This window comes from Austrofundulus limnaeus, unplaced genomic scaffold, assembly GCF_001266775.1.
Source record: "Austrofundulus limnaeus strain Quisiro unplaced genomic scaffold, Austrofundulus_limnaeus-1.0 Scaffold330, whole genome shotgun sequence".
Lineage (NCBI taxonomy): Eukaryota > Metazoa > Chordata > Actinopteri > Cyprinodontiformes > Rivulidae > Austrofundulus > Austrofundulus limnaeus.
The window spans coordinates 493,160-514,415 of record NW_013952732.1 but is presented as its reverse complement, the minus strand read 5'-3'; the positions used below and the strand labels follow the sequence as shown (position 1 = coordinate 514,415).

The 21,256-nt window shown below is 40.7% G+C and overlaps 3 protein-coding genes across 4 annotated transcripts in view; all 3 read left to right on the top strand.

The window, feature by feature from the left end:
• npr1a (natriuretic peptide receptor 1a) overlaps positions 1–7,775 on the top strand; it is a gene marked incomplete in the record, with an annotated part of 37,273 nt that extends 29,498 nt beyond the window's left edge. Inside the window, 10 exon segments of the mRNA XM_014022464.1 lie at positions 974–1,045; positions 2,280–2,439; positions 2,628–2,783; positions 4,255–4,423; positions 4,661–4,807; positions 4,900–5,023; positions 5,673–5,741; positions 5,842–6,016; positions 6,094–6,192; positions 7,370–7,775. Of these exon segments, the coding sequence (XP_013877918.1) occupies positions 974–1,045; positions 2,280–2,439; positions 2,628–2,783; positions 4,255–4,423; positions 4,661–4,807; positions 4,900–5,023; positions 5,673–5,741; positions 5,842–6,016; positions 6,094–6,192; positions 7,370–7,515 (1,317 nt within the window).
• Positions 7,776–8,343: 568 nt separating this feature from the next.
• On the top strand, positions 8,344–19,103 carry ints3 (integrator complex subunit 3). The gene is made up of 29 exons (XM_014022443.1): positions 8,344–8,658; positions 9,898–9,981; positions 10,362–10,445; positions 10,536–10,649; positions 10,734–10,818; positions 10,900–10,966; positions 11,115–11,256; positions 11,350–11,479; positions 11,599–11,696; positions 11,802–11,993; positions 12,081–12,168; positions 12,829–12,908; positions 13,024–13,115; positions 13,209–13,315; positions 13,458–13,577; positions 14,548–14,677; positions 14,759–14,813; positions 15,205–15,308; positions 15,383–15,547; positions 16,132–16,285; positions 16,433–16,501; positions 16,584–16,659; positions 16,740–16,853; positions 16,965–17,013; positions 17,109–17,276; positions 17,414–17,514; positions 17,595–17,667; positions 17,757–17,913; positions 18,099–19,103. The coding sequence occupies exons 1-29, from the start codon at positions 8,575–8,577 to the stop codon at positions 18,174–18,176; spliced, it is 3,060 nt and encodes a 1,019-aa protein (XP_013877897.1). The 5' UTR covers positions 8,344–8,574; the 3' UTR covers positions 18,177–19,103.
• A 690-nt stretch (positions 19,104–19,793) lies between these two features.
• LOC106527529 (C2 calcium-dependent domain-containing protein 4C) overlaps positions 19,794–21,256 on the top strand; it is a 20,604-nt gene continuing 19,141 nt past the window's right edge. The window contains exons 1-2 of one of the 2 annotated variants that reach the window (XM_014022445.1): positions 19,794–19,937; positions 20,022–20,629. In XM_014022445.1, the coding sequence (XP_013877899.1) occupies positions 20,031–20,615 (585 nt within the window). In that variant the 5' untranslated portion in view covers positions 19,794–19,937; positions 20,022–20,030 and the 3' untranslated portion in view covers positions 20,616–20,629. Of the gene's footprint in view, positions 19,938–20,021; positions 20,685–21,256 lie in introns of those variants that run through there. The other variant, XM_014022446.1, reaches the window with a different exon arrangement.

Genomic DNA, 21,256 nt, shown 5'->3' with positions numbered 1-21,256 from the left:
TATCTTATCTTATCTTATCTTATCTTATCTTATCTTATCTTATCTTATCTTATCTTAACTTAACTTAACTTAACTTAACTTAACTTATCTTATCTTATCTTATCTTATCTTAAAACCCTAGTATCTAAACTTCTACTTAAGTAATGAATGTGAATACTTTTGACACCTCTGGTAAACGACGTGACACTTAGATATGACTCTCAGCTGCTTACACACCAACATTTAGCTCAATATCTTTAAATATAAAGGACATAAAAAACAAAACAACAAGCGAGTAAAGACAGCAGAATAGATTAACATAAACCTGTCAATCAGCTGTCAGTTCCCCTCCATCATACACCATCAGGTAGCACTCCAGAAGTAAAACTTTCTCAGACTTCCCAATGTTCTCCCACATCTCCGTTATCTTCCAGCCCTGTAGCCTAGCAACCCTTCTGGTTCTGTAACCTAGCAACGAGAGGAGATAGCGGTCCTGATGCGGGGCTGCGTGGGGTTTGGGTTGATGCCAGGTGACCGCGGAATCGAAGAGCGGAATGAGTTATTTTCTGCCCTGCGAGGGAYGGAGAGGTGTTTCCGAGCTCTGAAGCGAGGCGCGTCACCTGCAGAGGCAGACGGGTTTTCAACAAACAGGAATCTGTGCTCTGCTCGTGCAAAAGATCTTCTCAAGAGTCAAACGTCTGCTCAGGGTAGAACTGTTTTTATAAGGGTGGAATCGATTTTGGGTCAGAAAGTTCAAAGAAACACTATATGAGTGTATGTTACCGTCTTTAATGAAGAGTGTACAGTATTTGTTCGATTTAAATTCATGTTTTTGTTGCAAAGCTGCTGGTAAACTTTGCTTTCTGTACAAAATTTCCTCGACTTTAAAGAATTTYAAGACTTTTTCCCAGTATGTTTGGATTATTTTCTTGCTGTGAAACAGAAACACGCCTGCATCACAGATCAGACCGACCTGTTTGTGTTTGTTCTGCAGGATCTGATGGAGAGCGACGGCATCACTCTGGACTGGATGTTCAGATACTCTCTCATTAACGACATCGTGAAGGTAACGACCTGCATGCCGTGCAGCAGAGTGTCGTGGGCGGGGCGATTGAGGACAGCGCCTGTCAATCAAACACAAAGAACAGAGTTTATAGTCTTATATTTGTGGTTCCCAAAGTTGGGGTCGAAGGCCCCGATGTGGGTCGTGAAACATCAAGTGAGGGTCCCCAGATGATATCCAGACAATTAAAATGCAAATAAATTGGTAATAGAATATTTCCCCCATACTTATTGCAATAAATAAATACTATTAGGTTTGCTTATATTTTCATTATTATGTCCATTATTAACAGAGTTATTAGCAAAGTTTGCATATTTTAAACCATTTCTGGGGTCACAAATTCTGCAACTGTTATTTTGTGGGTCGTTAGCTAAAAAGTTTGATTTGTATGATTATTTTAGAGGTTTTGTAGGTTTTTTATTTGACTTTGTTATTATATTTCAGCACATACACACCCGTCATTAAATTCTAATTAAATGCTGAGCAGTCTTTGCAGGAATCCATATCTCCAGCTGCCTTTTGTGTCCGAGTTTTAAACTAAAATAATCTAYTGTTGAAATGACAACTTCTTTGGTCATCTTCCTACTTCGCCTTTCACTTACAGATGATAAACATGAAAATAAAACAAAACCTTTAACTTTATTTAACCAGACAAATCCCATTCACTGCAACAACTGTCTATCTTACCAAGTTTTAAAATCTTATATCCAGCCAAAAAAAACGTCTTTTTGATCTTGTTTTGATTTACTAAACAAGAACAGAATGTTTAAGATTAATAATCTTGTTTCCAGAACTTGTAAGATTATTTATCTTTTTACCCTGAAAATTTGACTCAAATTTAGTGGAAAAAAACTCTGCCATTGGAGTAAGAAAACTTTACTTGAAATAAAAAAAAATTGAGTCAAATCAAGTATTTCAAGAATCTTATCAAGTAAAATTTTCTTACTCGATTGGCAGAAGTTTTTCACTTAATTTGAGTCAGATTTTCAGGCTAACAAGATAAATAATCTTACTAGTTCTGGAAACAAGATTATTAATCTTAAACATTCTGTTCTTAGTAAATCAGTCTTAAAACATGATCAAAAATACTTTAAGGCTGGCTAGAAGATTTTAAAACTTGGCTAGATGGGCATTTTTTTGCAGGGAAGGAGGCCTGTTTTCAGATAAGTAGTTCCCATATTTCTGCAGTTTCTTTCTCTAAACTCTCATATTTCTATGTATGTCTGCTTTTCTGTAGGGGATGGCGTTCCTCCACAACAGCGTCATTGTTTCTCACGGGAACCTGAAGTCGTCCAACTGCGTGGTGGACAGTCGGTTTGTTCTGAAGATCACAGATTACGGGCTGCAGAGCCTGCGGACCAGCAGCTGCCCTGAGGACACACACGCTTACTACGCACGTATGACACACACACTTTCAGTGTTACTAAACCTGCATGACGCATCCGCACACGTTAATACAGTACGGTGAAATGGATGATCAATGCACACCTTCTTGTGGACGTTTGTTCACAGAAGCTGTAAAAATATGTTTCAGAAAGCATTAATTCGGTTTAATCTTTTAATTGTAAGTGTAATCACTTGGCAGGTAAGCTATGGACCGCTCCAGAGCTCCTGAGGTCAGAGTACCCTCCCCTCTGCGGGACCCAGAAGGGGGATGTTTACAGCTTTGGTATAATCCTGCAGGAGGTGGCTCTGCTCAAAGGAGTTTTCTTCCTCGATTCACAATCCCTCACTCCTAAAGGTCAGTGGAGATCGGGACACTGGCTGAACACAACCTGATATTCAAACGTCTTATCTGGCCTGAAACACAGATGTTGATGAATGTGTGGTATTATTTGCATTCCTGTGTGGCAGCCGGATGACCCGTCGCCTTCAACACATCATTAACCCACCGGTGATTCGTTCAGGAGCTCTCCGTGTGTCACGTATTATCTGAATTCCTGAAACAAACATGTTGCTTTCTGGTCAGCGTTAAAAAACAGAGAACGCTCACGTTAATGTGGCTGTTTCAGCGCTGTGGATCAGGCTGATTTTTGAACGGTTTATTCTCATTGTTAACCTTTGGTTTTGACAAACAGAAGTAATTGTGGCGTCACAAGCAAGAGTTCACCTCTTTTGGTATTTCGTAGTTTTCAAACACACGTTTAAAATAACCACAACTCATTCAATAAAGCAACTGTAGGTTTTAAAGTGCCTGTGACATCAAATTTTTGCAATAAATATGAATTAATTTTTGGAAAGATAACACTGATAACATGTTGCAAAAGAAATTTCATGCCACTGACATGAAAAGTTGTTGAGATATTTGCATGTGAAGTAACAGGAAGTGATGTCAAAGGGGAATGTCTGCATGTGAACAGAGYGATGCTACAAAATATGACAACACAGGCTGTAGAGAAGACTCTGATGTTTCTTTAGACTAATTTGAGTCACTATTAGAGAGATGAAGAAGCGTTGAATTAATATTGTTTTAATAAAAAAAGACCATGAAGTTTCCTTTCTAAAAGAATTCCCCTTTGATGTCACTTCCTGTTTTACTTTGGTTGAGCCAAATTAAGAAGAAAATATGCCGGTTATGTGACAGAATGGGTAAAATTGTGTGTATTATGCCAAATTTTTAAAATATAAATACGTTTTATTTGACATTTTGTGTTTGAAGGATATGCATGGCACTTTAAATGAAATGCAAAACACTTTAAAATAATGGTTTTGTAGTCAAACTTTCTGTTAGCAAATAAAAAAATCAAAAACATTTTTAGGAAGAACGACTGCTAAGCCAATGTAGATAATTCTAAGTATGTTGTAGTCAGTTTTAATTAACATGTTAAATGAACAAGACCTTGGAAACTGTTTAATGTCAGTGAAATTTGAGACTGTTGTTGAATTAGTGGATGAATATGATGAAAAGTCTGATACAATCGACCGGATTGGAGAATCTGACTGATTTAGTTTCAGATGAGAAATAATCAGGAGCGTTTCCAAAGCAACTGGAGTGATGAATATTTACCTAGAACCACCTGTCAGCTAAAAAATAAACTGCTTCACAGCCTAAAAGCTGCCTTAGATTTAGTCTTCTGTCTAAATTCAACACTTTTTTAAATGTTAAACTGACATTTATAGATCTGAAGCTCAAACTCAGAACAGAACAGTTTAATTTCTGTTTTTGAAAACGTCGTGTTTAACATTTTCTCCCTGTGCACAACATTCCTCAGAGATCATCCGGGCGGTGGTTCACGGTGACCTACCCCCGCTCCGTCCCTCCCTCTGCTTCCACAGTCACAGCGAGGAGCTGGGCGTCCTGATGCAGCGCTGCTGGAGCGAAGAGCCGAGCGAGCGGCCTGACTTCCACACCATTAAGATCCTGCTGAGGAAACAACACAGGTGCAGAGAGCACAACACCAGGATATCCTGTACCGTCAACTCATTTAGACTCTGTAGGATCATTTGTAATTAATTAGTTTCATTCGAATAAGGTATAATTTCATGTATTATACCTTTATCTTTACTGACCTTGTGCAATAAGCAATTGCTAATGGATGCCTTGCATTTCCCCTGGGGTTTATAAAGGATCTATCTATCTATAAAGCATTTAGTGACTAAATATTTTTGTGTCTTTAGAGGTTATGGGTCCAACATCCTGGACAACCTGCTGTCTCGTATGGAGCAGTATGCCAACAACTTGGAGGAGCTGGTGGAGGAACGAACTCAAGCTTATAATGAGGAGAAACGAAAGGCCGAGGCCCTGCTGTACCAGATTCTTCCACAGTAACTATACTTAAAATTAAGCAATGCAGCTGCTACATTAGTCCGTGTCATAGACTCTCAGCTCTCCGTGTTTGATTCTGTTTTCGTGTCAGTTCTGTGGCCGAGCAGCTGAAACGGGGCGAGACGGTTCAGGCCGAAGCCTTCGACTCGGTCACCATCTACTTCAGCGACATCGTCGGCTTCACCGCTCTGTCTGCAGAGAGCACGCCGCTGCAGGTCGGTGAAACCTCAGCAGAGCTCACTGGCTGACTTTCAGGAATAAGATCAGGACGTTAGAAATGTCAGAACCATAGACACATTACATAAAACATGTCTGTGGACAAGAACCCGAAACAACCAGGCTGCCACCTAGTGGTGCAAAGCCACCRCTGCTGTCAGCCTACAGATTGCACGATGGTTAGACGGCCTACTTTCTGTGAAACCGCACATCATTTTTATCCCCTGTCCTGGATTGAGATGATGTCCCACATTTTGACTGGCTCTGTTTATCAGAGGTCAGCACTGCAGGACAAACTCTACTGTAACATTTGGATTATTTGCAGAGTAGAAAGCAGAAAAAACTCATTAAAAAGTTTTTTTATTGATCAAGTTGTGCAATTGTGGTCAAGTTTGGCTGGAGCTGTCATCATCTTTGCTACAGAACTATAGCTGAAGAAACCACAAGAGCACAAAAGACTAAACTATGCAGGTATTAGGTGTGTTTCATGAGAAAAACAGCTACGACCAGTGCATTCCTGTTGAATGCATTTAAAGTTTGATGACAATTTAATTTAAAGAAGTCTGACAAAATAGATATCATTAAATAAAAGCTTACATTTGTGCCTAGTTGTTGTGAAATATTTACCTGAATTATTTGTATCTGCAGGTCGTGACTTTATTAAATGATCTCTATACCTGCTTTGATGCCATCATCGACAACTTTGATGTTTACAAGGTAAGAGAACAATAAACTATGCATTCTGCTCCCTGGCTAATAAACACTTCCTCGGCCAAACTGAATCAGAACAGTTTAAAATTTAGTGACGTCCCCTCAGGTGGAGACTATTGGGGATGCTTATATGGTGGTGTCAGGTCTGCCAGTCAGGAACGGTAAGCTGCACGGCCGGGAGGTGACGCGGATGTCTCTCGCCTTGCTGGACGCCGTCAAGAACTTCCGGATTCGGCACAGACCCAACCAGCAGCTCCGGCTTCGCATCGGCATTCACAGCGGTATGATAACGCCGAACAACACAATAAATAAATAAATACATACACCTCCACATACCTGGTTGTGTGTATGTGCTCAGGCCCTGTGTGCGCTGGCGTGGTCGGGTTGAAGATGCCCAGGTACTGTTTGTTTGGAGACACAGTCAACACTGCGTCACGCATGGAGTCCACAGGAGAGGGTGAGATGAAGATCCTGCAGAAGTCAAAAAGAAAAAGTTGTATAGGTCYTCTGGACGGGTTCTTCTHTAATGAAACGTTTCGTCTCTCCTCCAAGAGACTTCTTCAGTCTGAGAGTTTCAGGCAAAATTCAGGCTTTTAAGCACTGCCTCCATGTGACTGATACTCACATCACATGGCTATCGTTGACACCTAATTAACACCTATTGTTAACAGGGGGTGGAGTGATACTGGCAATAGCAGCACTGTAGGAGGGGGACAACTGAAAACGGAGGCCTCCACCTCTGTTTAATGATGGACGGTCTTTCTTCACAAAAATGGCTTCTTTTACTCCTCTCTCAAACCAACGTTCCTCTCTATCAAGAATGAGAACATCCTCATCTCTGAAAGAGTGACCGCTGGCCTGTAAATGAGTGAAAACTGCAGAGTTCTGGCCATTAGATGTAGCTCGTCTGTGTTGGGACATTCTTTTGAACAGTGGCTGCTGATAGAGAGGAACGTTGGTTTGAGAGAGGAGTAAAAGAAGCCATTTTTGTGAAGAAAGACCGTCCATCATTAAACAGAGGTGGAGGCCTCCGTTTTCAGTTGTTCCCCTCCTACAGTGCTGCTATTGCCAGTATCACTCCACCCCCTGTTAACAATAGGTGTTGATTAGGTGTCAACGATAGCCATGTGATGTGAGTATCAGTCACATGGAGGCAGGGCTTAAAAGCCTGAATTTTGCCTGAAACTCTCAGACTGAAGAAGTCTCTTGGAGGAGAGACGAAACGTTTCATTAGAGAAGAACCCGTCCAGAAGACCTAYACAATTTTTTTCTTTTTGATTTTTTACCTGGATTACTGAGATGCATCAGGACATCCTGCAGAAGTGTGTTTAAAATAGACAGATTATAGGTTCTCCACTTAAAAAACACTTAAATTACAAGTTTTCACTCACAGAATGCAGACACCTTATTTGCCTTTTAAGCAAATTTGAATAATTAAAATTAGGTAATGCAATTTTTTTAGTTTAAAAAGTAAGGAGACTGTTGTATCAATTAAATATGGCTCCTTCATTAAATATAACAGAAGAAACAAAATATTCACAATATTCGACTTTATTTTTTGTTTACGTCATGCAAAAATAAAATCGAAATAAGTTAACAGTGAAATCAGCCACTTTGATGCCATATCCCCCCAGCCTTGAAGATCCATGTGTCGGAGGCAACTCGACAAGTCCTGCAGGAGTTCGGATACTTCCAGCTACAACTCAGAGGAGAAATTGAAGTCAAGGGCAAAGGACGCATGAGGACATACTGGCTGCTAGGAGAAGATGAAAAAAACTGACAAAGACCTGAGGGAGACTGACAGAAACGACTTGTTCCAGAACGACCCCATCTGATGGATGATAGTCCAAACTATCTTTTTTTCCCCCTCTGACTGGACGGTCGTTTGTATCATCGATTAAAGTCACAAGTCAGAGGCCGAACTGGTTTCACCAGAGATAAACTGTAGAGAAGCAGATACGGACATAACGAATGTTTCACTGTAAAATAAGTCATCTGAAGGAAAAAATGTGTAAATACAAAATAAAATGTGTATTGTTACTTTTGTGTTGTTTTTTACGTATTGGGGGGAAATCTCGACACTTGTCAATCTTATTTTTAAAAGACTACGCTAGAAATTAAAAAAGTCAAAACAGCTGATTTAACATCTCAGAGCTATACGTTATGCTGTGTCACACAAAAAAGAATTTAAATTTGTTTTAAAAAGGTTTATTTGCACACTTGGGTTATTACATCCACAACTACTATGTAAATACATTGTAGGATGCACATATTTTATGTTTTAAAATATTTTCAGTTGGATAATATTTTAGAGTTTTACCAGTAAATAATGGTTATGTATTAATCAGACACAGTAATTGGAGTCAATTTAATTCTGGTTGTTTTTCATTGCTATTTATAGTAAGGATGATTTGTTAGTTCTTTGTAAACAAGGTGAAGTGGCGTGCATGCAGGTGGTCCCCAGTTTAGCACGCCTGGAATTGGCTGGATGAGTTCTCACCTGCTATTGGGTTACACTTACGTCACTCAAATGAGTAAGTTAGCTGATTGGTCCTTGCGCAGCGTGGTCACCGCCCCGTCCCTCAACCCTGTCGGTACGGATGTCCGTTATGTTACTGTGTTCGGACGGTGTCACGGAGTAGGACTCATAGTTCAAGCTATCTTTAAATAAGTTTTAAAAACACATATTAACAGGCTGAAGTGATTCATAGCAAGGTTTTGATCCGGACCACAGCCCCGGACTCTTCATTACACCGATACAAACACCTATAACACCCGTGCACCGGCAGTCCCATCCCTTCACAGCTCCGCGGGGCCCGGCGAGGCGCGGCGGGAGCAGATGGAGCCTGCACCGGCGAAAGCGAAGCCACAGGGCCGGCTCCTGGTGTCCACCCCGCTGGATGCCAAAGACGAGTTAGAAGAGGTAGGGAGATCAGGGTTTGCGGCCCAATTAGAATACGTTACTGTGAACGAACCGGGACAGAGGTGGCGTACAGGCAAATAGAAGCAGTTTTAATTTTAAAGTAGCAGAACGTACAAAGACATGATGGAACCTTTTTATCAACTACAAGCCGCTAACAGGCTAGTTAGCAATGCTAGCAGAAGGGTAGCAACGGTAGTTCAGCAAAGTTGTCCTTTTACGTGCGTGGACACATCGTTTAAGACAAAGAGCTCAGTGAGAGACAGTTGTGGCGTGGGTTCTTTGTGTTTGTGCTCTCGGAGATGCTGTGTTTGTGATTTGAAGTCCCAAAGCTTATGGAATTTAGCCTAGCATGCTAATTCAACGTAAACATATGGATGAGACCTATGTGACAGTTGCGCATGCGCATTGTTTCACATGTCAGACCTGTTTAGAACCTGACAGTTGATYTGTTTATTTTTTGATTATATTAAATACATTTTACTAATTCACAGTACCGTAATGGGGATTATTGAATTTTTGTTTACAGAACAAATCAAACATAATTGAATTTTTTGTCAAATTTCCAGCCTTGTGTTTATATTACAGGCATTGTGATGGTGTTCTTGTTGTACTAGTTTGAAGCTTGACAAATGGTTGCCTTTCAGTTGTTATATATAGTAATAAATGTGGGTTTATTTATTGTAATTCTCTTTAAGTGTGCCTGTGATGTATGTCATTCTATTTGTCATCCTACATGGCTGTGTTAAGATTGCATATCCGTTGTGTTGCGTGCTGTTGGACTTTTTTATGTATGTTTGTGTTGTTGCTGCTGGGTTTTACCTTTTATTGAATTGGTGCAGTCGTCACCATTTGAACTTATCATACATATAAGCATCTTGGCCATATGATCGTTATAATCAGAACAAAGCTGTTTTACTGTCAAGCAATAGTTTTGTCTTAAAATGAATTATTAAAATCAGTGAATTTATGTGGTTCGTTACTAGTTGTGTATGTGCAGGTTATTCATTTGCATATCTACCTTTCCTACACACATTAAATCTTAGATTACAGTCACTCTGGTTTAAAGAGCACCTATCGATCATTATTATGTAAATGTATTTTGTCTTCATTTTAGTGATGCACTCTTTTTTTTTACCAGTCATCATTATTCCTGATGTGTCTGCATGTGGAAAGGAAGTGATCCCATTGTTGTTGTTTTTTTTTTTTTTTTCACACGTTGGATTTTGTGTTTGTGTGCAGAGATTGGAGCGATGTGTTGGAATCGTTCAGGCCTTGAGTAACGGACTTTCAGAGCGAGAGGCCAATGATGCGCTCAACGTTAGCGTAAGAAGCACACGTTAATGCAACAGATTCTATGACAACAATTGCTACTAATACTATGACCAGTACTGCACAAATCTTAGGAAAACTATGACAGGTGCTTTGTTAACAACAAGCCCTACTTTAGGAAAGTTTTTGATGTACTTATTTTTTTTTTACATAAAACCTGACTTCAGAATTAATTTAATTTCAGATGTTTTCAACTTTGCTTTGATTTACACAGTATTTTGTGATTTTTTTCGCATTAAGTGTTTTTCTTATCAAGTTAGTGGAAGGTGTTCTTTTGCCTATGTGATTTTGATGCTTATGTTTATTTTGTGAGGAAGCATTGTGACTGTACAGTAATAATAAAAAATTAGAATTTATGTTTACCTGTTTGGCAGGTTTGTAAAGGTCAACAGCAGCACGAGGAGGTATGCCTCGGTTTGTTTACGCTCGCCCTCACAGAACCAACTCAGGCTCAGAGGGTGAGTCACCTCTGCATATTTAGCCATTTTTTTACATACTTGTGGCTTCAACATTGTAACCTAATTCCTGTGTGTGTTTTGTTGGAGCAGTGTTACAGAGATCTGACTCTAGTGAGCAGAGATGGCATGAACGTAGTTCTCGTAAAGATCAACCAAATACTCATGGAGAAGTTCCTCAAACTGCAGGATGTTCCAAGAACACAGGTAAACTCATTTGTTGTACACAGAAACACACTAATGAAGACAAGTATGTAATGTGATTATAAATGATGGGCTCTGTGTGTACAGCTGGTGTGGCTGGTCAGAGAGCTGGTCAAGAGTGGAGTAACTGGTGCTGATGGTGTCATCATGACGCTTCTGAAACAAATTGCAGGTCAGACTCTTGTGCGTTATATCTTTTGTATAAAAAATCAAGCTCTTTTCTAAATGTAATGCTGCTGTTTGCTTTTTACAGGAGGAGACATCTCCACAAAAAATCTATGGTTGGCTGAGAATGTCTTAGACATTTTGCTTGAGCAAAAGTAAGCTTCACTTACATCTATTATGTAAATATTGTTGCCACTTGCCAAAATTCTTTTTGCTTGCTACAGATGTAGTGTTTTTTGTATTATTTCAAAGCGGTTGATTAATTGTATTTTATGAAGTTGTTGAATTATCTGTTCTATGAAGGGAGTGGGTGTCGAAGAATGGGATGCTAATAGCGATGTCAGTCTACACCTACCTTCGTTTAATTGTCGACCATGGAGTCCCAAACCTGTTGCCTCTGCGCCAAAAAGAAGTTGATTTCTGCATCAGCATGCTGAGGGAAAAGGTAACAAAAGGGTGCAGTGAAAGTGAGGGATTGTAGCTGTTTTTAATTTCCTGCTTCYTACAGTGCTAACCTGGTGAGTTTGTGTTTCTGTAGTTTATGGAGTGCCTCATCATTGGCAGAGATCTGGTTCGTCTGCTGCAGAACGTCGCTCGGATCCCGGAGATGGAGCTGCTGTGGAGAGACTTGTTGCACAACCCACAAGTTCTTAGTCCTCAGTTCACCGGTAAATTGCAAAACCTGTCATTCTCACTTTACGTAACTGGGTTTTTTGTTTGTGTCTTTCACACACTTTCAGGTTTAATTTATTCTGATAGTCAAACATAGGTGATGTCATTTCTTCAGGTATACTCCAGCTTCTCACGGCTCGAACGTCCCGTAAATTCCTCGCCTGTCGACTCACACCGGACATGGAGACTAAGCTGCTTTTCATGACCTCCAGGGTAAAACCGAACTCCTCGTCAGTGATCACGTCTCCACCTCTGACTCGGGTGTGTTTTTGTTTTGTCTCTCGGCTCACGGGTTTCTGTCTCTCCACACATGTGCAGGTACGTTTTGGGCAGCAGAAGCGGTACCAGGACTGGTTTCAGAAACAGTATCTGTCCACAGCAGAGAGCCAGTCGCTGCGCTGTGACCTCATCAGATACATCTGTGGGGTCGTCCATCCATCCAATGAGGTGCTGAGCTCTGATATCTTGCCACGCTGGGCTATCATTGGCTGGCTACTTACCACCTGCACGGTAGGATCATACAATCATRGGCTGTAAATGTGAAAGTTGCACTTAAATAAAGGAGATAACTCGTCCACTTGATTTGCTTCTCTGCAGTCAAATGTAGCTGCCTCCAATGCCAAGCTGGCTCTCTTTTATGACTGGCTTTTCTTCAACCCAGAAAAAGACAGCATCATGAATATAGGTAACGTATTTACACACAATAACTTTATTCATTCACAGAGCAGAATGATCCTAACTGAATGCTGAAACCTATTCTAAGCAGGCCTTTTAATATAAAGTCACCACAAGCCTCAACCTGACTTTTTCTTTCATTTTTATGCTGTAATGTTTTTGTTTTTATTAGTCTTTTACACCCAAATATAGAGGATTATAGAAGTCTGTTTTACCCTCACAGTGTTTTGTTGTAAAATGGACTTTAGGTTCAAGTAAAGATTGAGTTTTACTATTGTGCACAAATTTTAGGCTGCTTAAACACTTCAGCCATCATAATATTTTTAATCATTAAGAAGCTGAGAATGATCAGTCATGTGATTAGATCTAAACAAAATCCAGCTGACACAAAGACAAAACACAAATGATTATTAGTGAGATTCAGGAACTTCTGATGTGTTTCTGCATCAGATAAATGTAACAAGAGACGGCCACGTTAAAAGATCATGCTTTGTTTTACATCCTGTGTCTCCCTCGACCAAAACAAAATTTTCCAGTGAAGAAAATTGATCCGTTGCATCTTATTGTGGTCCGTTTATTTCAGAGAACAGATGTGATATTAGTTGTGTTTACAACCCGTTTTTATTCCCATCATCACATGTTCACGCTGACATTTACTTTTTTTTTTCAGAACCAGCCATCCTGGTGATGCATCATTCCATGAAACCTCATCCTGCCATCACAGCCACACTGCTGGACTTCATGTGCAGAGTAACGCGCCCCCTGAATACTAAAACTCAGACAAATACTGGAAATACTCTACTGAGAAAATGTTTCTAAATATTAACACAACTCCTGTTGTTTTTCTCCACTGTCCTCTCCTCAGATCATTCCGAACTTCTTTCCTCCGTTAGAGTCTCAGGTCCGTCAGGGTGTCTTTAATTCCTTAACGTTCATCATGGAGAAGAGGGTGCTGGCGTAAGAAGCACACAAATCCGTCTTTGTATTCTTAATTTACATTATCCAAGTTTTATTCACACACTGAACACTATTGTGAWTTATTTATTTTAGTCACCTCGCTCCTTTGTTTGATAATCCAAAACTGGACCGAGAACTTCGATCGATGCTCAGAGAGAGGTTCCCTGAGTTCTGCAGCCCGCCATCCCCTCCCACTGAAGGTAACAATAACTCAACCAACACCTGCACACATGTCAATCACACACAGAACAGGTGACTTTACACAGTAAAACCAGAGGGATYGATGCACTTTTTAAACGAGCAGAAAAACAACCGTCGTTAAAATGTTTGCTCGTCCTGCAGTCAAGATGGAAGAGGCTGTTTCCATGGAGATGGACAACCATGAGCTGGATAAGGAGGAGGGCTGCTATGACAACACAGACGCTGCTTTCAGTGATGACGAAGAGGAAGTCAACAACAAAGGTACAAACAAAAGAGGAGGACTGCGTCAATAACTAGTTCAGGCGTGTTAACTTTAGATAAGTTGGCTCAAATGCATCAAAGATGATCCAGATTTAGTGATTTGGTACAAAAACCAAAGCAAACGGATTATTTATTTATTTGACAATATTTATTCATTTAATTTAAAAACAAACAAATTCACATACAAAAATATATATATGAAAGGAAAGAAAGTAGAAGAAAGAAGAAATTTTTTTTATAATATCTGCCCCATATATATATATATATTTATTTATAATTAATAATATTAATAATAAAAATTAAACATTAGGGGTGCAACGATACAGAAAATTCACGATTCGGTTCCGTTCGATACTTTAGTCTCACGGTTCAATACTTTTTCGATACAAAAAAGATAAATTTCCATGCCCCTTTAAACTTGTAATTTGTATAAATTAATTATGAACATTTGTTTAACCTCAAAAGTCTATTTTTAAATTAAATGTTGCTGAAACAGCAAGTTTCTCAGTGGATCTGCGCTCAAAAATGCAGCCTAGGTGGAGTAGTCGAACACAGATCCACTGATCCTTCAACACAGAGCATCTTCAGAAGACAAGTTGATAAAATTAATTTAAAAAATCTGTATTGTTCAATAAAAGTGTGTATTGAACCYAAAGCACTGTTCGATACAGATACATGTATTGTTGCACCCCTAATATATACATATAATAGTAATAGTTTCAAACAATAACAAAAGTTAAAGTGCTTTATAAATAAAGTTGACGATGATGATGAAACCAGTTAAAGGAGGATGTTAAACCAGTTTGTTCTTAATAAATGTAAACTGTTAAAACTTTTTCTGCCTTAAATAATTTTGAATTAAAAGAAGTTATTGAACCATTTTAACACAGTGTGCAGTAGGTCGACACGCTTTGTTTCCTGTTCTTTAAGCTGAGCGCAGTAACACAACTGTTGACCAATCACTGTGCAGGAAAGAAGAGAGAGTTCAGGTTCCGTCCCATCAAAGAGGCCGTGATGGAGGAGCCCGCCGACATCACGCCCTGGTTAGACCAGCTAGACGACACCATGAAGGAGAAAGTGCAGCAAATTCAGAAAACCAGGTGAGATCTGAAGCCTTTCCGGTGCTTAAACCAACGTTTTTACAAAAAGTCTTGAGTTTAACAGCAAACTTCTCTTCTCAGTGACACAGAGACTCAGTGTGAGGTGATGCAGGAGATCGTTGATCTTATCCTGGAGGTCAGTTTGCGTCTGTTTGTTCCCATGTTTCACCACAAATTGACCCTCTGCTATCAATTACAAACATATCTGACACATTAACACCTGAACAATCAGTAATGTTATAAAAAAGAGGCATTAAAACGGCATAAACCCGATCTGAAGAGCGTACGTGGAATCTTTAAATTGCTTGGTTTTATTGGCACGTGTCCCATTTGGTAACATGAGTTCCTTCAGTTCAAACAACAAATTACTTATTTCTTTAAATTTCTGTGGTTTAAATGCAAATATAAAGGAGGCGAAGCTTTTAAGTTGTGTAAGCTTTAGCCACATAACACAAATCTTGACTCCTAGAGATTTGCTCGTATTTAAAAATAATTGATGAGTCATACTTTGTTCCTCCGTATTGCAGGACGACTTTGATACAGAACAGATGTCAGCGCTGGCTTCCTGTCTGTCTGAACTATTTAAAGATCATTTCAGAGGAGAAGTCCTCCCAGAGGAGATCACTGAGGAGTAAGKCTTTCCTCTAACTCATCCTCTCTGTGTGCCTGACCCGTTTGTTTCAGCTCACCGGTTTGTCTCTGCAGGTCTCTGGAGGAGTCGGTGTGCAAACCGGTCTGCCTGATCTTCAGGAACCTGGCCACCATGCAGGAGGACAACAGTGGGTTCTCGGTGCTGCTAGACATGTTGGCAGAACTTTACCAGAAGCAGCCAAAGATAGGATACCACCTACTGTACTACTTAAAAGCAAGGTACGTGTAAAGATAACCGACTCAAAAACGATAATATCCAACACGTGAACATGAAACATTAAAGAGCTTGTGACATGCATATCCATGAAATACAAAAAGTCAAAGAAAATATATTTATATTGAAGAAACGGCATAATACACATGATTTTACCCTCTATGTCACATAATTGGCATATTTTCTTTTGAATTTGGCTCAGCTAAAATGAAACAGGAAGTGACATCAAAGGGGAACTCTTTGAGAAAGAAAACTGTTTTTTTTTGTTTATTTAAACAATATTATACCTCTTTCTCATCTCTCCGATAGTGATTAAAATAAACTAAAGAAGCATCAGATGTTTTCTACAGTCTGTGTTGTTAGCCATTTTAGCAACACTCTGTTCACATTCAGACATTCCCCTTTGACATCACTTCCTGTTACTTCACATGTAAATATCTCAACAACTGTTCGTCTCAGCGGAATGAAATCTTTTTTCTTTTTTTTACAATGTATTATTAATGTTATTTTTYCAAAAATGYATTCACATTTATTACAAAAATTTGCTGTGACGGGCACTTTAAAGCTTCTGTCTGTGTGTGCCCAACAGTAAAGCAGCAAATGGGAAGATGATGCTGTACGAGTCGTTTGCTCAGGCGACGGCGCTCGGTGACCTGCACACGTGTTTGATGATGGACATGAAAGCCTGTCAGGAGGATGACGTTCGACTGCTCTGCTACCTCACTCCCTCCATTTACTCTGAGGTATAGGCAGACACACGTAGTTCCCGCTTTTGTTGCAGAAATGTTTACACCTTGCAGKAATTTATAAACCGTCCTCGCTGACGTCAGGAAACTTTGTTTATGCCTTCAGACGTACACAAACACCCTCTGACAAATATCTTTGTTCAGTTTCCAGACGAAACGCTTCGAAGTGGCGAGCTGCTCAACATGATCGTAGCCGTTATTGACTCAATGCAGGTAAGACTCCAGTTTCTGTAGTTCTGAGGCAGAGCYCTGTGCCACCTGTCCAGTAACCTGGATGCCACCTGTTTGTGTGCAGTTACAAGAGCTAATGTGTCATGTGATGATGGGAAACTTGGTGATGTTCCGTAAAGACTCCGTTCTCAACATCCTCAGTAAGAAACAAAACATTYGCAGTGTGTTATGTTGCTATTTGGACCAGTTTGTCTAGATGTTCTGTTGTTTCACCCTTCAGTTCAGTCTCTGGACTGGGAGACCTTTGAGCAGTACAGCACTTGGCAGCTGTTCCTGGCCCACAGTATCCCCCTGGAAACCATCATCCCCATACTGCAGCACCTAAAATACAAAGGTGATGACTAAAAATAAAACTGATTACTCAACACAACTACACACATACTAAACAAAAAAGAGCTGTTTTATAGTCCTGACAGACTTTTTTCTTTGTGTTTTTGTTTCTCAGAACACCCGGAGGCCTTGTCCTGTTTGCTGTTGCAGCTCCGCAGAGAAAAGTACGACAAAAAAAAAAACAATTCTCAATAAAAATTACAAATATCTCTTTCTATCCTTGATTATAAATGTTTGTTTTTTCTTATATTTTCCTCAGGCCAAGTGAGGAAATGGTGAAGATGGTCTTGAGTCGTCCTTGTCACCCTGAGGACCAGTTCACCACAAGCATCCTCAGACACTGGGCGTCAAAGTATGACGACACTCTGGGAGAACACATCAAGGCCCAGCTAATCAAAAACAACAACCAGCCCCGCAAAAGACAGAGGTGAGGAGACACACAATTCAAAATTGTTTCCAGGCTAGTTTTTACGTTCTTTTCTGCTCCTCTTTGCTTCGGTTTTATTTTCATGGTTTAGGTTTGTGTGTGGCAGCTGAAAGCTAACTCTTTATCTCTGTCTTCAGTCTTCGTAGTTCGAGCAGTAAACTGGCCCAGCTGACCCTGGAACAGATCTTAGAGCACTTGGACAACCTGAGATTGAGTCTCAGCAACACAAAGAACAACTGTCAGTACACGCACACACTTTTATTACTGATCCTGATCAATAACACACAGGTCAATAACTCTCTGTTTGTTCTCCGTCAGTTTTCACTCAGACGCCGATCCTTCAGGCTCTGCAGCACGTACAGGCCAGCTGTGACGAAGCTCATAAAATGAGGTGCTCGCACGCTAAAACATGCACCAGTCGTGATGTCACGCGCGCTCACGATGACTCGTGCGTTTTGACGCGGCTTCCTCTCCCCGCAGGTTCAGTGACTTATTCGCGCTAGCAGAGGAGTACGAGGACTTTCAGTCGAAGCCTCCGAAGTCTCGGCGAAAAGCGCCGGCCTCATCGCCTCGCTCCAGGAAGGGAGTAGCTCCGCCCACAAACAACGAGGAAGAGAGCGGATCCAGTAGTGGCTCGGTGCGCGTAATTTTGATATTAATAGTGATCTGGACATTTTAATGTTTGATTGAGTAGAAAGTTGAAACTGTTGCTTTTTCTTTTCTATTTTGGACGAATAAATTTGCTCATTTAGAACTCAGGTCATGTCTGTTATGTTTTGAGTGATTTCAGGTTTTGCAGTGACCTTGTTAAATATCTTGCAGGAGGAAGAGGACTCGAAACCCAAAGCTCCTAAGAGGAAGAGGAAAGGCTCGTCTGCAGTTGGCTCAGATAGTGACTGATGGATTTTCTGAGCAATCGCACGTAAGCCGACAGAGACCGCCAGCCAACCAGCCGTTCGACCTCGGGAGGAGGCCTGAGATGGGCTCAGGGATGATGTGGACTTTAAGCCCATGTWGTGAACTAACGTGATGAGACTGATTCTGTTCCAATGGAGACAAAGAGCGACTGCTGGACTCCAAACAGGCCGACTGTTCTCCCACGATGCCCTTGCAGGAGAAAGCACAAACTCTTAAATTAAATGAACTGATTTTAACAGCGAACACGGTTCCGACAATGGTGACAAGTGTGACCCCTGGCTTTTTTTTTTTTTTTGTTCTTTTTTCCTTCTCTCTCTGCGGGGACATGGACTCATTTTGGAGCATCTTGACTTCCTGCTGTTTTTAGCAGCCTGTTTGTTTCACTGCAGTAAAAACTCTTCATCTGTTGTTCAGTCATGTCAGATGAATTCTTGATAAAAAAAACAAACAAACCAATGGTTTCAGGGTGTCATGTGTCTGTTACTGAGTATTCTAACGGGAGAATGGGTGATGCTGCTTTGAAACACAATGGCACCACAGTCAGTAAAGGACCATTTGAACATTTTTTCCATTGTTTGCATAAACATGTCAAAATGTGTCCCTGGGGGCCTCTGATCTTTTCTGACTTTTGGTAAAAACACATCGACGATTTGATTAACACGAAAATATTTTTTTATTGTCCAAATATCTTTTACAAGGATTCATTTTAGGTTTGTTTTTTAAAGCGGGGGGGAAAACAAGACTTCACCGGTTCAGAGTCCGAACTTTTCAAAGTGGTCAGAAAACAGCAGAAGTCCTTTTCTTAAAGTTTTATTTACAACCGTGTGTTGTTACAAAGCCTTAATTGGTTCAGTGAGCTGTTTTTCTAGACAACATGCAATACAATAAATAAAACATATGAGGAACAGATGGTGTTTGCTGAAGATTCACAAAAAACCGCAGACGTGGAAATCAAAAAATGATTAGATTCTGTTTTTCTTTCATTTCAAAGATTATCCCAAAGGAAAAACTTAGACATTAAATTAGTTTAAGTGAAAAAACAAAACAGTATTTAAAAGGCCTAACATTCCTCAGAGGAATGCGTTAATTATTGCCGTTTTGGTGAAACRATTTTGCACTCTTGTGTCGGGAATGACTCAACTACCATGTCAAATTTAACCTGAATATCTGAGGAATTGACYGAATTAAAGGCATTTTGAGAGGATAATGTGGATTAGCTGTGGTGGCCATCTTGAATTGGATTCCAAAAGTTACACCGATGTACACAATAAAAYCTGCACACTCATGAGATATTTTGCTAACAGACAGAATTGACTCCAACAGTTGTGCAAAACTTTTCAAGCGAAGATCTCAGGCAATGAGTGACACAAACGTTGAGCACAGAATTTACATTTTACTGAGACTCCCATGGTCAGATGTGGTTCCGAGTCTCCAAAAGTTGATTTGTTATAAATGTAGAGGAAATGATTTAGTGTTGATGATGTTTGAAGGCAGACAGGTGATGAGTCTCAGGTGGKTTTTGAGTGATTGACAGGGTGATTGGATCCACCTGCTGATCAGCTGACATAAACCAGGTGAACTTCCCCTGACTCAGGGCAGAGGTGTTTGGAGGTTCATTTGTGATTATTTTATATTTTTAGACACTTATTTAATTTTAATTTAATCTTTTGTTTGCAAGTCGTTTTTAGCTGAAATAAAATCAGGAGGAACACTCTTCTAAAACTTTCCTACCAGTTACTTCAGGTAGGTTGTGTTTTGGTGTTAAAGTGTTTTTATTTTTTTATAGCGTTTCTGAAACTAACGAGGTGTTTGTTTTTGATTCTGCAGCTTCACGATATGTCAGCGGTTAAATCCGGTTTGCGGGCCATTGTTCTGACCCCGGAGCGGATCCCCAGCTTCCTCATCCCATCTCGCGGTTCTTTCCTGGCCTCGCCTCGGCTCCACCGGGGCTCCAGCGACCGGACCAGGCTCCTGTCAGACACCGATTCAACGGACACCAGCCCGCCTGTGAGCCCCGGCCAGGTGGCCTCTCCTCGGGGTCTSCTTCGCCTGCCCGCGCCGCCGCGGATGGGACGTCTGCGCCGCGCTGCCGCCGCGGCGGAGGAAGCGGACGACGCGGCCATGTCTCTGCAGCACGTGCCGAAGGTGACCACACCGTACGGCTTCCGGGGGCTGGCCGCTAGTCCGTGCACGAGCCGGCGAGAGTCCCTGTTCCACCGGTGCAAACCCGTGAAACTGACGGTCACCGACGCTCAGGAGGACCCAGAGGGTACGCCCCATGTTCCGTCGGCTCCTGGCGGGTCCCGGGTCAGCTACCGGCCCGTCAGGGCTCTGGGTCAGCAGATGTTGAAGGAGCTGAAGAAACCTGCGGCTGCTCTGAGGGCTCTGAGCCCCTCACACCGGGCCACCTCACCCCGTTAACTGCGGAACCAGGCATCGATTTTAATTGTTGTGTAATGTTTTTTAATAAAGTTGATTTATTTGGTGAAACTTGTCTGCAAATGTTAWCACTTTTGACCCAAACTCTAGACTACAGGCATAAAGATTATAAACATTGAGGCTTTTATTTTTCATTGCACCCAGTTAGACAAATAAAACTCCAATTAGTTCCCATCGAACCAGGAGGTTGATCTACAGCGCCCTCTAGTGACCAATTAAAGTACTTCTAAAAGGGGTAGTTGATAGATCCTGGGTGGGGATCTCAAATCTTATCAGATACCCCATAAACTTTATTTGGAATGGATTTAGAAAGGTTTAGGCTCACGAAAATGCTTTTAATCGCACGCAAAGCTACAAATGAACTCTACTGATCAGTTTGACGACTCAAATCCTCAATTTTGTTTATAAACGTTAAATACAAGAGAAAAAAATCAGCGTATGAATGAAAGGCTTTATACCTCATTGTTTATATCTGTGGATATCAGAGGTGACTGAAGAATGTAAATAAAGGCTGAATATTCAGTTTGGTTTATTTCTAGATAATGTGGAATTTCTTGTTAATCATAACATTTTATATACATGTCAATTTGCAAAATGCTCTCCCTCATTCTGTGCTCTAATGC